This window comes from Mycetomoellerius zeteki, unplaced genomic scaffold (genome assembly GCF_001594055.1).
Source record: "Mycetomoellerius zeteki isolate Tzet28-1 unplaced genomic scaffold, Tzet1.0 scaffold245, whole genome shotgun sequence".
NCBI classification, from domain to species: domain Eukaryota; kingdom Metazoa; phylum Arthropoda; class Insecta; order Hymenoptera; family Formicidae; genus Mycetomoellerius; species Mycetomoellerius zeteki.
In genome coordinates, this window is record NW_017257222.1 from 717,444 (window position 1) to 732,481 (window position 15,038).

Here is a 15,038-nt window from a genome sequence, read left to right on the forward strand (position 1 = left end):
CGGCGTGATCGATCGACCGATCGTGGTTGTGCTCAGTTGCGCCACGTAGATTCGTGTCGGTCAATGATAAACGCGCTATCAACCGCCTGTCCGAGCGCGATGGTAGCCGTCGAATGACGCCACGGCCACCTAACGGAAGTGAACCGAGAGTAGGCGAAGGCAACGTCGTCGTTGATCGTCGCGGACGGGGATGTCAGGCATCTATTTCCGAACACGTTGCAATCGTGGTCGAAGGGGACAGCAAATCGCTGGATGGCAAAAAAGCGACTAGAAGAATTCGCGGGGTGTAAAGACTGGTCCCAACTGGTCCTGTCTTGTCGTTGTCGATTGACAGTCGTGCTCCGAATTCTGTGTTGATTTATTACGCGGAAAGGGAGAGAGAGAGAGAGAGAGAGAGAGAGAGAGAGAGAGAGAGAGAGAGAGAGATTCGCTGTTCATCGTGTCGTGCGACTGTCACGCCGAGTGTTCGCGAAGGACTCGAAGAGAAGAACAGAAGGAAGAAAAAAAAAAGCGTAATCTCCCGTGGCGGTGGTTGCGAAACGTCACGCGCGACCGTCACGGCGATCGGACCCGTACGTGCGCGCGTGCGGCTCGTGAGCGGCGCACGAGGTGGACAAGGTGAGTCCGCGACGAGAGGCGCGCGACAGGAAAGGGAACTGGGAAAGAGGACGGTGAGGCGCAGAGCATAATGCGATGAGACACCGCGCCGACCGCTCGTCGAGTCGACGTTCGCTGATCCTCGCGCAGCGAAACGACACGAGGCTGCTCTCGCGCGACATCCCGGACGGAGTCGCACGCAGGAGGTTATAAGCGGAGTTATGCGCCTGACGTTCGGCCCGCCGACGAACGTCGATCGCGGTGGACCACTACCGAGCTGTTTTTCCGGCCTTTCGCAGGTCTGGCGAATGGACAACGACGCGCCAACCAACGCGCTTGATGGTCCACGTTCGGAGACGCGCATCCCTTTGCGCTCTTTAACGCCTTCGACAACGTCCCGTGGCCCAGGATCCGTTTAACTGGCTGTGAAAAGTGCAACGTAACTGTATCGAGTCCAAAGAGTTGAGTAGTGCGATTAATCGTTCTTCTATATCATTGTTTGGCCAGATGCCACGAGATATCTTGAGATATAGAAATGATCTTTAGGAAGCAAAATGTTAGCAGCATACCAGCAATTTGCTAGCAGACTCGAACAGAATATTGCAGTGGATTGGCGTCAACTATGTCTGCATTAAACTCGTGTTTTTCCAACGTAATCTATCAGCAAATTATCAACAGAAATCAAATAGAATCATGTTGTTCTGTAATCATTTAAATTGAATTATGATATTTAAATAGAATTATGAAATGACATGATTCTATTTGGTTTCCATTGGAAATTTGCTGTCAGATTATGGCAAAACATAAGCTTAATGCAAGTGTCAACTTACTGTAATATTCTATTCAAATCTGCAGGCAAATTGCTGATATACTTCCAGATAGCTAAATCTGTCAAAAACAGATTTTGCAAAATATTCACTATATTTTGTTAACAGAGTATCAGCAGAAATCTAACAAAAGAGTATGACAGATTGATTGTAGAAATTGAGCAGAATTTGTCATCCTGTAATTATTTAAATGATATATTCCAAATAATTACAAATTACATGACTCTGCTTTGTCCAGATTTCAACAGAATATTGGTATCAACTGTAATCATATTCAACTCATGTTCTAGCAAAATTTGCCGACATAATCTGACAGCAAACTGTCGGTAGAAACCTCATTCAAACAAAATCTCATTCCCTAACCATGAAATATATATCATCTCATGACTATGAAATGGCCAATGTTGCTTTTGTATTCCATTTGCTATCATATTCTATTAGCAAATTTTGTTAAATTTCTTCTGGTATTTTGTTGACAAAATTTATAGCAGATACTTTGCAAAACTTTTCAACAAATTGATCTAAATAAAAAAACAAATTCATCTAAATCATTATTATATTTTAAATATATTCATAAAGTACTTGAAACAATTAGATGCTGCTAACATGTCGGTAATAGAAACTCTATAGAAACAAAGCATGTTATTACTAAATCTTGCTTGTATACATGAAATTGAGCCAACAGTGATGAATTTACTCCTTTAATCTATTGTAAATATGTTGATACAGTGTTTTTCTGTATTACTACTATAGGTATATAGATAGATAGATAAATATACAAAACACTGGTCAAAATGGATCAAGAAACGGTCTACGGCACGCATGAGGATAGTCATGTTGTCATGTCAGAGAAAGTACAGTCTTTGGCAGGCAGCATCTATCAAGAGTTCGAAAAGATGATAGCGAGATATGATGAAGATGTAGTGAAAGACTTGATGCCTCTGCTAGTCAATGTGTTAGAATGTCTGGATATATCATATACTGAGAATCAAGAACGTGAAGTTGAACTAGAGCTATTAAGAGAAGATAACGAACAGCTTGTCACGCAGTACGAAAGAGAGAAGCAATTGAGAAAAGCATCAGATCAGGTAATTACTTTTTTTTTTTTTCAAATAAGTTACCTTAAATCTACAAATTTTTGGTATATGAAGTAATAATATATTTATATTGTAATATAATGTGAATATATTTATATCAGAAACTTCTCGAACTGGAAGATGTTTCCGAGGATGAGAGAAAGGAACTTCTGTCGAAAATTGATAGCTTGGAATCTATCGTAAGAATGCTGGAACTGAAGACTAAGAATTCTCATGATCACGGTACAAATGCCATTGACGTTTCCAGTCTACCTGTTCACAGTTCTTCTCTTTACAGTAGAGTAGAAGATTTTGTTTTTTTGCGTTTTATGTTATTTACATTCATTCTTGTATATCACTCTCTTGTAGTGAGCGAGGAACATAGGGTGCAGGTTTACTGTAGAGTTTATATAGGGTGCATTTTTTATTGTCCTTTGTTCATTTATTATTTTTTTAGTCATTCTCATATTTCATATATGGTTCTATTTAGAATGCTGTTATAAAGATTTATCATCCGACACCTTGTAATAGATATGTATGATAATCATATATTTTTTTTACATTGTTCAAATGTTTATTATTTAAATCATTAAAAATTGATTTCTTGCTTGTGTCAAATATCATATGTTTACTATACAAAAATGTGAAGCATGTTCCATAGTGTCCAGTCCATGTCCAAAATTGCTTCATACATATATAGATTACCCTTACCATTAATAAACATTCATATTTCTTTTTAGTTGGTCGACTCGAGGAGAAGGAAGCTGAATTGAAACGCGAGTATTCCCGACTGCACGACAGATATACGGAATTATTCAAGACCCATGTCGATTACATGGAGAGGACCAAAATGTTGGTTGGTAGCACAGAAAGACTAGAGAGTGTATCTACGAGCCGTGCACCATCGCGGTTACCTTCTCTTGGACTTGCTCATATGTCGCGTAGTTCCGGGCCGCTTAGTTATGGCTTTCAGAGTTTGGAAGCTAGTATAAATGCCGAAGATGTTCAAGAGGATATTGTACCAAATGTCGTTAACTTGAGAACCGAAATGTTGGATAGTAGCAGCGAGGCCGCTATCGAAACATCCGACAAAAGCCAATTAACTGATCAACCAGTACAAGAGAATAAGACTACAGCTATATCTAGACGTATGTTGTATATTTGATAATAAAGCTTGTAAATTCCTATTTGAAATGCGAGATTTTAAGTTAGGAATATATTTTTACAGACGAAAGTCCGGAAACGGAAGTCCCACCATCTTTAATAACGCCAACGACGCCGACCGCAAGTATAGAGAAGTTAGCGACTACGCCAAGTGGTAGAAGCAGGACTGAAAGAGAACAACGAAGCGGTAATACGTTGTATCAAGAACTAAGTTTTCAAGATGCTGATGCGCTGGGTGAAATGGACGAGGGTGCAGATATTACCGGTAATATATCCACGAGAATATAATGTTAAAGCTCGATTTTTTTCTTTAGAAAACTAAATTGATATGTTTATGTTTTTAGGAAGTTTAGTACATCCTGGAGAATATGCTTCGTCAGGTATGTTTGATATATATTCAAAATTTTTGCGATATGCAAATATATTCGTTCATATCTTCATCCATCTTTTGAGTTAACAATTTTTTAAACTTATATTATCTATGTATTGTGTTTCATTGTCTGCCATTCTATGCTGGCTCGCGTCGTACTTTCAAAATGCGATGCATGACACTAACTTACCGTCAACTGCAGTCAATGACAACTTCTTCGGTAAGACGTTATGTTATTAATAATATTTTTTCGTATGATATACACAATGTGTATATATATTTTTAAAATAATTAACATCAGATCTATTAACGGTACAATCATTCTTGAACATGCTTTCCATGTAACATTATTTATGGATACAAATCAGGACTTTTAAACAATAGATGTACATTACTTCTTATTTCTCTTAATTAACTGCTATGCATGTAACATAATTAAAAAATAGAGATTAAATATCAATTTTATATTAATCTAAATATAAATCTTAACAAACAATATTCAAGTATAATGTATTTTGGTTTTTAGAAGAAAAGTTGTTTAACTGTTTTGTTATACTTTTGTCTATTTTTTTACAGGCATGGGAAAAGAAGTAGAAAATCTTATTATGGAGAACAATGAATTGTTAGCAACAAAGTAAGTTTTTGATTTTATTAATAAAGTACAAAATTGGGAAAGTTATTTTCTAAAAATAATTATAATTAAAATTTTTTTCTCAATCCTGATAAAGTAACACATCTTTATTGTGTACTATAGTCTAACATTAGGTATTTTCTTATAGAAATGCGCTTAACGTTGTCAAGGATGATCTAATTGTCAAAGTGGATGAATTAACGAGGTAGGTCATTATTAAATTCTTTTTTATTGCAGAATCGATATAACTTTTAGATATTATTAGAAACTCTAACATTCTAGTGAGCAAGAAATATTACGAGAAGAGGTTCGAGGTTTACAGCAGGCGCGTGAGCGATTGCGACAACGAATTGTCGCCCTAGAGGAAGAATTGAAGAAGGTTAAGGAAGAAGCAGAAGCGGCAGCTAAAGCGACGAAGAGCGATGATGAAGAGGATGTACCTCTGTCTCAAAGGAAGCGATTTACACGCGTGGAGATGGCAAGAGTGCTTATGGAACGAAATCAATATAAGGAACGGTTTATGGAACTCCAAGAAGCTGTCAGGTGGACAGAGATGATAAGAGCCAGCAAGACCGATCCTTCCAGTATCTCGGGTGGGAAAGGTTCGGTGTGGAAGTTGTATGTATCAACACATCCATAAAACGAAAACAAGAAAGAAATAAAGTAGAAGAGGATTAATAATTTTTGTTTCAGTTTTAGCAATCTTTTCACACAGTTCGTTTTTGTTTCAGTTTTAGCAATCTTTTCACAGGCCCGGCTGATCGAGGGACGTTAGTGCGTTCCACACACACATTACCGCACGTGCGGTACAGTGCACCAGCGAATCAAGTCGTCCCTGCACCGCCCCTGGACGCCATGCGTAGACGTACGTTGAAAAGTCGCCAAGACTTTCTCGACCAAGGAGACACCATGTGAGAAATCAATCAAATTTTACTACATGCACGTAGATATGATACGTCGACTTGACACATCGAATCCTACCTAATTTTAATTTATTAGTTAGATCTTATTTTCATTTTCTTTGTCATTTCATACTTTCTTTCTATCTGATCATCATTTAACAAGCCTGAGTTTATTTTGTTCCAAGGAGAATATTTCTCGCGAATATGTAATGTTACATACAGGTTGCAATTCAACGCGCAAGCGTAATCTTTATTATCAAAATCATAATGAGATGAACACAAATAAGGTAATATTATTTTATCCACGTGGGGTTGAATTATAGAAAAGAAATTTAGTATGACTTTCTGAATTGCTCATCTTTGCAGATTAGAATCTTCTTTGGTCAGTTGGGATCCATAATCTTTTGTCACGATTCACGATATTAGTCTCAATTGCGCTAAAAGACGTGAGTCTTTTCTGAATAATTTTAGCCTGTTTCCTATCGAGTTTGGACGCATTGATATAAATGTATTAACAAGTTTTCGCTTTATTCTATAATCTTTTTTGGCTTTCAAAAAATCTATCTAAAGACAAAAATTTTATTGGATCTGAGTATATATCATCAAAATGATAAATAATGTAGAGTTTTATGATAAACAAGATTATTCTTCTTTCCTTTTTTTATTTTGATTACTATATTTTTTTAATCCTATTTTTAAATTCCTTTACCAAACTACCTGTTAATCAAGTTTTATCATGAAGTTTTAGCATGGTTTGTATATTACGATGATGTATACATTGCTCATAAAAGTGCAAAAATTGCACTAATTAAACCATTAGATAGATAGATCAATTTTTCACAGTAATATGTTTGAACAAAAAGATATACATAATTTTGTAAATATGAATTTGTACAATTTCTGGAAAAAATAATAACATGCGATCATTATTGATTGAAAGAAATAAATGAAGTTTTGATTACGTTATAAACTTGGCCTTTATTTCATTCTTGTTACTGCGCTTTTGGTCTTTTTGTTGTTGTTCGGGTTTCGTCCTTGCCTCTCCCTCGTGGCGTTGTCAAGAGATACCTGGTTTTTCTGGCTTCGGGTGGGGTGCTTATTGGTCAGCAGGTAAATCTGTTCCGCTCTACTTCTAACTTTCCGCTTCAACATCAGATTCTAAGAAGTACAATAGAGAGCCTATAGATATATCCGTATCTAACATATCCTATGTCAATAAATTTACAAGAATGAAACTATTGTCGACTGTGAGAATCAATGGAGATGGAACCAAAATGGTCGAAAGATGTGTATGGTGAAATGGATGGTCAGACGGACAGTCAACAATCACAGTTTACCTTTTGTTAAATTCAGAAAAGTTGCAACGATCTTTCCCTTCTTGCTCGAAACTCGTGAGCATACGATGATTAATATATCACTCATGTCGTCTTTACAGATCGTCCGAAAAGCTCGTAGCAAGACGCGCAAGCGAGCGAAGAGAACAGTATCGTCAAGTGCGAGCGCACGTTAAAAAGGAGGATGGCCGTTTGCAAGCTTACGGTTGGAGTTTACCGGGAAAGCCAAGTGCTCCCGTCAGACAACCTCCTGTCCCAGTTCCGGTGTATTGTCGACCTCTGCAAGAAACCGAGCCAGGCATGAAGGTACACGTTACATTTTCCTGTTTTTTTCGAGGAAGAGAGATCGATGAGTGAATGTCATTGTCATTTTTATTAGATTTGGTGCGGTGCCGGTGTAAATCTGAGTAGTGGTAAGACGCGTGATGGCAGATGCATGGTCGGCGGAAGTGTGTTCTACGCGGCCGAGGCCCAGGAAACAAGCAACGTGAAGACGGAGGCTGAAGATGCTGTCGAGCATTTGGACAAGGAGCTTCAAGAGAGCGAAAATCGACGTCTAGAAGCAGAACGATGGGAGCAACAGCTCAGCTCGCTCGTCTGGATCTGCACCTCGACGCAGAAGATGTCCAAGGTCACGGTAATAGATGCAAACAATCCGGCAGACGTTCTGGAAGTGTTCAACGTTTGTCAAGGACACTTGCTCTGCATCGCGAGCGTACCCGGTGCCAAAGAAAGCGATTACGCACAATTTTCTAATGAGAACTCGATCCGCAATTCGAACGGCACGATAAACGATAGCGAGAATAACAACGGTGCCTGTGAGGATGTTACGAACGGAAACGAGAACACCGAGCAAAACGGCCAGAAGAATCATCAGGACACTGAAACTGCCGTCGATAAAAATAAAAGTGAATTTGATAATCAGTCAGAGGATCAAGCAAACGAGAATACCGAAAAATCTGCTGAAACAGATCAGAACTCTACGAACGAACCGCAAAGTTTAGAAAGTATAGATAGTGAAACCGCAAACTTAGGAAAGGTAAATTTCATACGGTGCAATGCTGAAGCATCTTTGAGATCGAACGACAAAGATGCCGTGAACGAGGAGGCGAAGGAGGAAGTCGTGGAAGAGACACCCATCGAAAAGATGTCATCCATACAACCGACCATGTGGCTCGGAGCTCAAAACGGTGCAGTTTTCGTTCATTCAGCCGTCGCTAAATGGTCGATGTGCTTACACTCTGTGAAGCTCAGAGATGCAGCATTATCTATTGTGTATGTAGCTTTTTTTGGATTGTAAGGACTATAGCAAGGATTTGATGTTGTGGTTCTAATTAGAAGATTTTATTGATAAAAGATTAATGAAATCTTTCTTCTCATTAGACATGTACAAGGCCGAGTTTTAGTCGCTTTAGCAGATGGAACTGTAACGATATTCCGCAGAGGTATAGATGGACAATGGGATTTGTCTCAATACCATGTTATTACACTCGGTAGCCCTCAACACTCTATTAGATGCATGACTGCAGTCAGCGGAAAAACAGTATGGTGTGGCTATAGAAACAAGATTCACGTAATTGATCCTATTTCGATGACGCTCGAGGTATAGAATTGAAATAATACTTAAAAAGATGTAGTATCTTAGTACTAGAAAAATAAAGATTAAGTTTAATAAATTGATGAAACTAAAATTCCTGTTTTACAGTGCACAGTGGACGCACATCCTCGAAAAGAATCTCAAGTGCGACAGTTAGCGTGGCTAGGTGATGGTGTGTGGGTCAGCATAAGGCTCGATTCGACGTTAAGACTCTATCACGCTCACACCTATCAGCATCTCCAAGACGTTGATATAGAGCCGTACGTCAGTAAAATGCTCGGTACAGGAAAACTTGGATTCTCCTTTGTACGCATCACCGCTCTGCTGATTTCCTCAAATAGGCTGTGGATTGGTACTGGTAACGGAGTGATCATTTCAGTACCATTATCAGAAAGTAAGTGGAGAAATAGCATGACATTCTCTTAATGACACTCGCTAATTCTGTAACACTCGGGTGTTGCAGGTGCAGGTGGTTCAATGGCGGTAGCCAGAGCGCAGACAGGTAACAACAAAAGCGATGCACCAGGAGTTGGCGTCAGGATCTTCGCGTCAGAACGAGGCGTCACACCAGGAAGTTTCGTACCTTATTGCAGCATGGCCCATGCGCAGCTCAGTTTTCACGGACACAGAGATGCTGTGAAGATGTTCGTCGCTGTACCCGGTGAGTTTCAGGATGATCGATATTATCTATATGTTGATTATTTTTTTAATGAGATTTTTCTTAAAATATTAATAATTTTAAATCAAATTATTTCTAGGTCATGGTGGTCAGAGCGCGGTGACGGACGGAACGCAACCTGCGATGCTTGTTCTCTCTGGTGGTGAGGGTTACATCGATTTCAGAGTAGGTAAGTAAATGTTTGTAATGACTGCAAGGTACGTCTTTATAAATCCTAAAAATTATAAATCCTTGTCTTTATAAATCCTAAAAATTATAAATCCTAAATGAACTCTGAAAAAATGCGAAGTATTATGAAAAATGAAATAAACTTTTATTATTTTTTGTTATATAAAAATTATTTAAGATTTATGATTTAAATTTGAGTTTAACAAATTATTGCAATTTTAGCAGATGAAGCTGAAGACGAGAGTGATGTGGCAACACACCTAATTGTGTGGCAGATGGTCAGGTATGCCCCCAGAGAGAAGCAAGAAGTGTGCCGATTTCTGTATCTCGATTTAAATGAGCATTTCTCTGTCCTGACAAAATCACTATTAATCGGTGCATCCTTCACTAACAGAACAATTTTTCGCACTGTTGCACGGTAGAACAAAGTTCGACTAACAACATTATTTCTATAATCTTTGTGCATATTAAATACATATGATTGTGGGGTATCTCAGATTTCTACAGATTGCTTTGCATATTTACACATGTGCAAACATCAAAATTCAAGAACAAGTATAGGAAAAAGGATTTAATATTTTCAAAAGCGATAATATATCATTTATTTTATTCTCTGGGGGTTGGGCTTTCCCATCTATCATGCATTGTCTTGTAGAAAACGCGACTTATGCCTGTTTTCTTTCATTTAAGTATACCTATTCGTTAATAACATTGATATTTTAATTATCTTCCAGGTGATGGAGAGGAAACGGAGGAAAGCATGGATCGATCAAATACTGCAGTCAGCAATGAAGAGCATGGTGAACAGAGTCACCTGATTGTGTGGCAAGTGCAATGTCCCTTACCAATGCCAGTCAATGGCTAGCCTATGGACGGGATGGATAAGCGTGATTTACTATATGGTTCAGCTTGCAACGCGGCATTACATGTGTCGTCGATGGATCATCGGATTATGGATTGTGAATCATTGATATTCGAACGAATGATCCTCGTCGCTGCAAACTAATGTGTGCTACCTTAGATAAACTAATATAACGATCGTAGCAGAGTACATTAATAATTCCCAAAAGTAATTATCACGTTTTTTCATATTAGCAGAACGAAGACGATATTATATCAAATCATGAATATTTCTGAATCATCATGAATCAGTTATCACGATATTCTTCCATAGCGGAGGCAAATTCATCGTGTATGACGTTTCTTACATATGTGCGGGCAAAATTTTCGGGGGGATTTATGAATTTTGTCGATGCAGCTGGAATCATTAGGTCTGTTCTTTGTCGTTACACTGGACTTCACTAAAACTTTTTTGCTTTCGCCAAACTTAAATATATGTCTATTTCATTTTAAGTAAAACAAGTGTACACTAGTTCAGTTACAAAGAACAGATCTATTTTAACTCCGATGCTAATCATCTCTCGCTTCTTGTTAAGCCGCGCATTCCTTAACTTAAGCCTGCGTATATAGGATCAAATTGTTGAGTGACATGTGTCGGAAAGTTTCTCATGACGAGTGTTCATTTTAGAATATCACATATTATGAATGGCGGGAAGGTATCGTTATTTTAACTAACCATTGTGATAATGCGACGATATTATAACGCGGGACGGGATAAGTTTCGAAGCTGCCGTTGCCACATTGCTACAGTAAAACATTTGTTCGAAGTACTTCGCGTTATGTACCTGTCGCGAGAATATTTCTCAGTCGCCGTTAACATGCAGTACGCAGAGTATGCAATAAGGTGCGTGCAAACTCAGGCAAATTCTTAGGCGTAATGTAATATTAATTTTCCGTCGGAGAGTATATTATTTTCCAGACCTAATCGATTTTATTCGCGTACATCGTGTCAAGCATAATGATAATAATAATAATAATGCTATATATATATAAATTATATAATATATATTCCTCTCTTCTGTCCCCTTGATCAAGCATCGTTAGATCGTGCTCGGCGAAACGTAGCGGTTTACACAATTATTAGGAGCAACTCGCCAATGATGTAAATAATAATAAGATGTTTATATAGTGTCGTTATATAGATCCGTTATTTAATTTCTTTCGCGGGCGAGTAGAATTATTTTACAAGTACGTAAGACCTGTCCTCTATTCTCAAATTTAGCTCCATCTTTAGTACGCTACCAAAGAAGTGGAACGGTGATCTGATCATGTTATCTGTATTATTTACAACGAGAATTATGCCTCAAAAAGGAATATTTGCTCCTTTTTTCTTTTTAGCTCTCGGCCGAGCCAATTGATATTTAAACTGATAAAATTTTGTAAATTCCCACCAATGAAGCGGCGCGATTTAGACGGCAATTTTTAGACACGTGCGATAAGAGGGCTGCGCATTATCGTGCGAGCCGGCTTTTAATGTCGAGCTCGGAATTGTACCTGGCTCAGGTGGCGTTGTAACGGCATTAATAAACAAAGTTACGGAACTAAATCACTTGCTAACTCCCTCCGTAGCTTCACTGGAGTTAATGCATGAAAATACTGTCCTAATTTTTTTAAAATGAAAAGAAAAAGTTCATATCTTTAGCTGTGTTATAATTGATATATTAACTTATCATTAGCTGTATTATAATTGATATATTAACTTATTTCTATGATGTAATAAGATTTATAAGAAGTGTTATTACATCATGTTTATTTCTTTTTTTTAATTGTATGCTTAATTTTATGCGCTTAAAATGTTTTTACTAATTTTAGGTGATTGGAGTTTATTTATATGCATGTGTATATATTGACTTTTCCATGCGTTCGTTGATCGATTTGTTATGTTTCCTTGAACTATTTTTAATCACAGAGCGATTAGCGAAGTTTCACAAGTGGCATGAAATTCTATTTTTAATGAACAAAATGCATTCTAGTAACTGTCAAGCTGCTCGCTTAAATTTGCTTAAAATTACTTGCGGGTAATTTTTAATAATACTCTGAACAAATAGTGATAAGTACATGGTATAACTATATATTTTAAGATATATCTTATTATCGTGTTATATCCATCATACGTATTATAAGTACAAATTATTCGCACGTTATTTAACCTGTAATTAGAATGCTTATATAATTTCTCTGTTTGCTTAATTTTCAATATTTCTTTGGCTTTATTTTGCAGCTTTTTAATTGTCATTACTAACAATAAGCGTAATTGTCACCATGAAATTCGATTATATAATATATACACATTTCAAAGAACATCGTCCTGTAAAATTATCGTTAAAAATATACGCCGAGTATTACACTATAATGCAACTCGCAACATACAAAATATTCGTCAGCGATATAATGTTGCAATAAATAATTACCTTATTATTTAGAAAAGGTTTATAATAAAAAACAAACAGCAAAATAATTTGAATTTAACAAAACATAATATTTATCTTTTGTATACTTGTCTTCTTCAAGTATGTAAGTACAAAGTCCATTCGTCTTTTAAACAAGAAAATAGATACTTTCTTTCGAAAATAAAATAAATTATCATATTAATGTAATAATATGAATTTGAGATAGTATAAAGTGGACTCAGCAAGATGCAAATTTTATACATATGAAGAATAAATAAAATGTCAACAATGATGGCACGAATAAGATTAATAAGATTTATCATTTTAGATCGTTTTTCCCTTGGGAAAAATTTCGATGTGTTTTCGCCGCAAAATTCGGTTAATAAACCGATTAATTCAACTTTTGGAATTGCTTACAATAAATTTTTTATTTATATAATTTGTTGTTCCTGACTTTAGTCTTTTTTTCTTTCTATTAAACAACAAAACAATAATTCTTTCCATGTCAATAAAATAATAAAGATATATTATTTATGAATTAAAATATATATTATTTAAAATATATTATTTGAAAAGTTAAAATTTAATCTTTGATTAAATTAATCGATTAAGTAGTTGGCCAAAATCGCCCTTAAATGAAAGTGTTATATTTAAAATTAAACTATGATTATTCTATATATATATATATTTAATATGATTAAATAGAATTTAATATGATTAAATAGAATTGTGCGGAGATCGAGCTATAAAGGCTGTGTTCTAAAATTCACTGGCAGTGCTGAAAATGTATAGTATACGTGACGTAAACTGTAGATTTTTAGCGCTGGCAGTGAATTTTGAAACAGCCAAAGTATGTGTCAAAAACGTGTTCGGATTCGGGTCGGCTCTTTTTCGAATAATACCGCTTCTCTTCCATCGATGTGAAGTTGCTGCTAGAGATAGTTGCTGCGAATCGCACGCGCCAGCGCTCCCACCCATTCATCATTCTCGTCCCCCTCGGTCCCCCGCGTTTCAGGCTTGGACATGATAAAAGCTTGTCATCGTCGCCGCTATCCAGTTGCCACGAAATACCGGGAGACTTGTCTATCGTCGTAAACCACCATACTCAATTCCACATTTTACATATCTTCTATTAAACGGTTTTGCGGTAGCGGCAAGAAATCGACTGACAAGATGGCCTGCCCAGTGAGGGATCCCGCTTCGGAGCAGCTGAACGATTACAAGAAGAAACTTAAGGTAAGATCCCCAAGATCTTATTACCTCATTTACGCGTATGCTGCACGACATACCACGTAATCAGGCTGATATATTTCATGTGTCGTACAAATAAACTTTAGTGTGTTGATTGGCTCTAGAAAGAAACACATCTGAGACCTCTCTGTCCTACAACCAATCAACAGGCTTGAATATGACACATGAAAATCAACCTGTGCTCAATTCTCGTCTTGACATGCAAGATTGATCGCAGTTATTGCTTCAAAGGTGAAAATAAGCTCGACTATTTCGTACTTTAACTTTTTTAATGTCATTTTGATATGCGTGCACGAGGTAGTCGTTGATTACCGAAGCGAGAATGATTAACTATTTTAATGGATGCAATAATGTTTGTCGCGAAAGATATCATTTTTAATATAAAAAAAGGATACTATTGCGTAGTCGTAACGAATTAATTTGCATGTACAAATGTCTACAACTGCGCCGTTCTTTATTGATATGCACATAACGAGTAGCTCTAATGACATAAAATGAACATAATTAGAAAATATTACATTACTCGTATTTTTAAAAAATTAAGATTTATACTATTCCTTTTTATTTTATTTTTTCCATGACGCGAGAGAAATAAAACGAAAACAAAATATTACATGAACTTCATCGAAACTCTTGATTTAGCAGAATTTTCTACATTTTACTGTTGCACAGCCGTTTAAATATTCACTCTAAGGAAGAAACGAATGTTTTCAAAATTCGATGTTTTCTATTTCGATGTTCTAACAGGTCAACCTATACATTCATTTGGTTAAGTAATTATTATACAGTTCGAAATTGAAAACAAAATTCTTAATTTCGTTTTTATCATTTTGACTCATATCTCTTGCATAAGCAAAAGATGTTTTGCCAGATAAAATACACGTATGTACACATAACACACTCGCATATTGTACCTCTTATGTAAAAAAAAAGTTACAAAAAATTTTGTACTATCCGATATAGTAATTTTATACTGTACGATATAGTAATACACGAGAGAGAGAGAGAGAGACCCTTGTTACTTTATAATTTGATATTTTAATTCTCGTCGAGATCAATGCTGTTCTTTGTACACGAATTAATTCTTCGAAGAACGTTAAGTTCTCTCCACAAAGTTTGATATCTAATTATAATGGATGTTTGTGTTGATTC

The 15,038-nt window shown here is 36.6% G+C and overlaps 2 protein-coding genes across 5 annotated transcripts in view; both read left to right on the forward strand.

Moving 5' to 3' along the window:
* The first annotated feature begins 56 nt into the window (after nucleotides 1-56).
* On the forward strand, nucleotides 57-11,833 carry syd (JNK-interacting protein syd). Of its 4 annotated transcripts, none has more exons than XM_018449480.1 (19): nucleotides 57-1,058; nucleotides 2,178-2,512; nucleotides 2,623-2,743; nucleotides 3,241-3,648; nucleotides 3,729-3,929; nucleotides 4,009-4,044; nucleotides 4,237-4,254; nucleotides 4,611-4,668; nucleotides 4,814-4,870; nucleotides 4,948-5,283; nucleotides 5,397-5,576; nucleotides 7,003-7,207; nucleotides 7,281-8,176; nucleotides 8,285-8,504; nucleotides 8,607-8,892; nucleotides 8,962-9,159; nucleotides 9,257-9,346; nucleotides 9,568-9,628; nucleotides 10,080-10,155. In XM_018449480.1, the coding sequence occupies exons 2-19, from the start codon at nucleotides 2,219-2,221 to the stop codon at nucleotides 10,081-10,083; spliced, it is 3,669 nt and encodes a 1,222-aa protein (XP_018304982.1). In that variant the 5' UTR covers nucleotides 57-1,058; nucleotides 2,178-2,218; the 3' UTR covers nucleotides 10,084-10,155. The 4 variants fall into 4 exon arrangements, with proteins under 4 accessions (XP_018304982.1, XP_018304983.1, XP_018304980.1 ...); XM_018449481.1 differs by having other exon boundaries at nucleotides 9,571-9,628; XM_018449478.1 differs by lacking the exon at nucleotides 9,568-9,628 and having other exon boundaries at nucleotides 10,080-11,833.
* Nucleotides 11,834-13,655: 1,822 nt separating this feature from the next.
* The window catches only part of LOC108723604 (catalase), a 17,314-nt gene continuing 15,931 nt past the window's right edge, over nucleotides 13,656-15,038 (forward strand). The window contains exon 1 of the mRNA XM_018449474.1: nucleotides 13,656-13,871. Coding sequence (XP_018304976.1) covers nucleotides 13,809-13,871 — 63 coding nt within the window. The 5' untranslated portion in view covers nucleotides 13,656-13,808. The remainder of the gene's footprint in view (nucleotides 13,872-15,038) is intronic.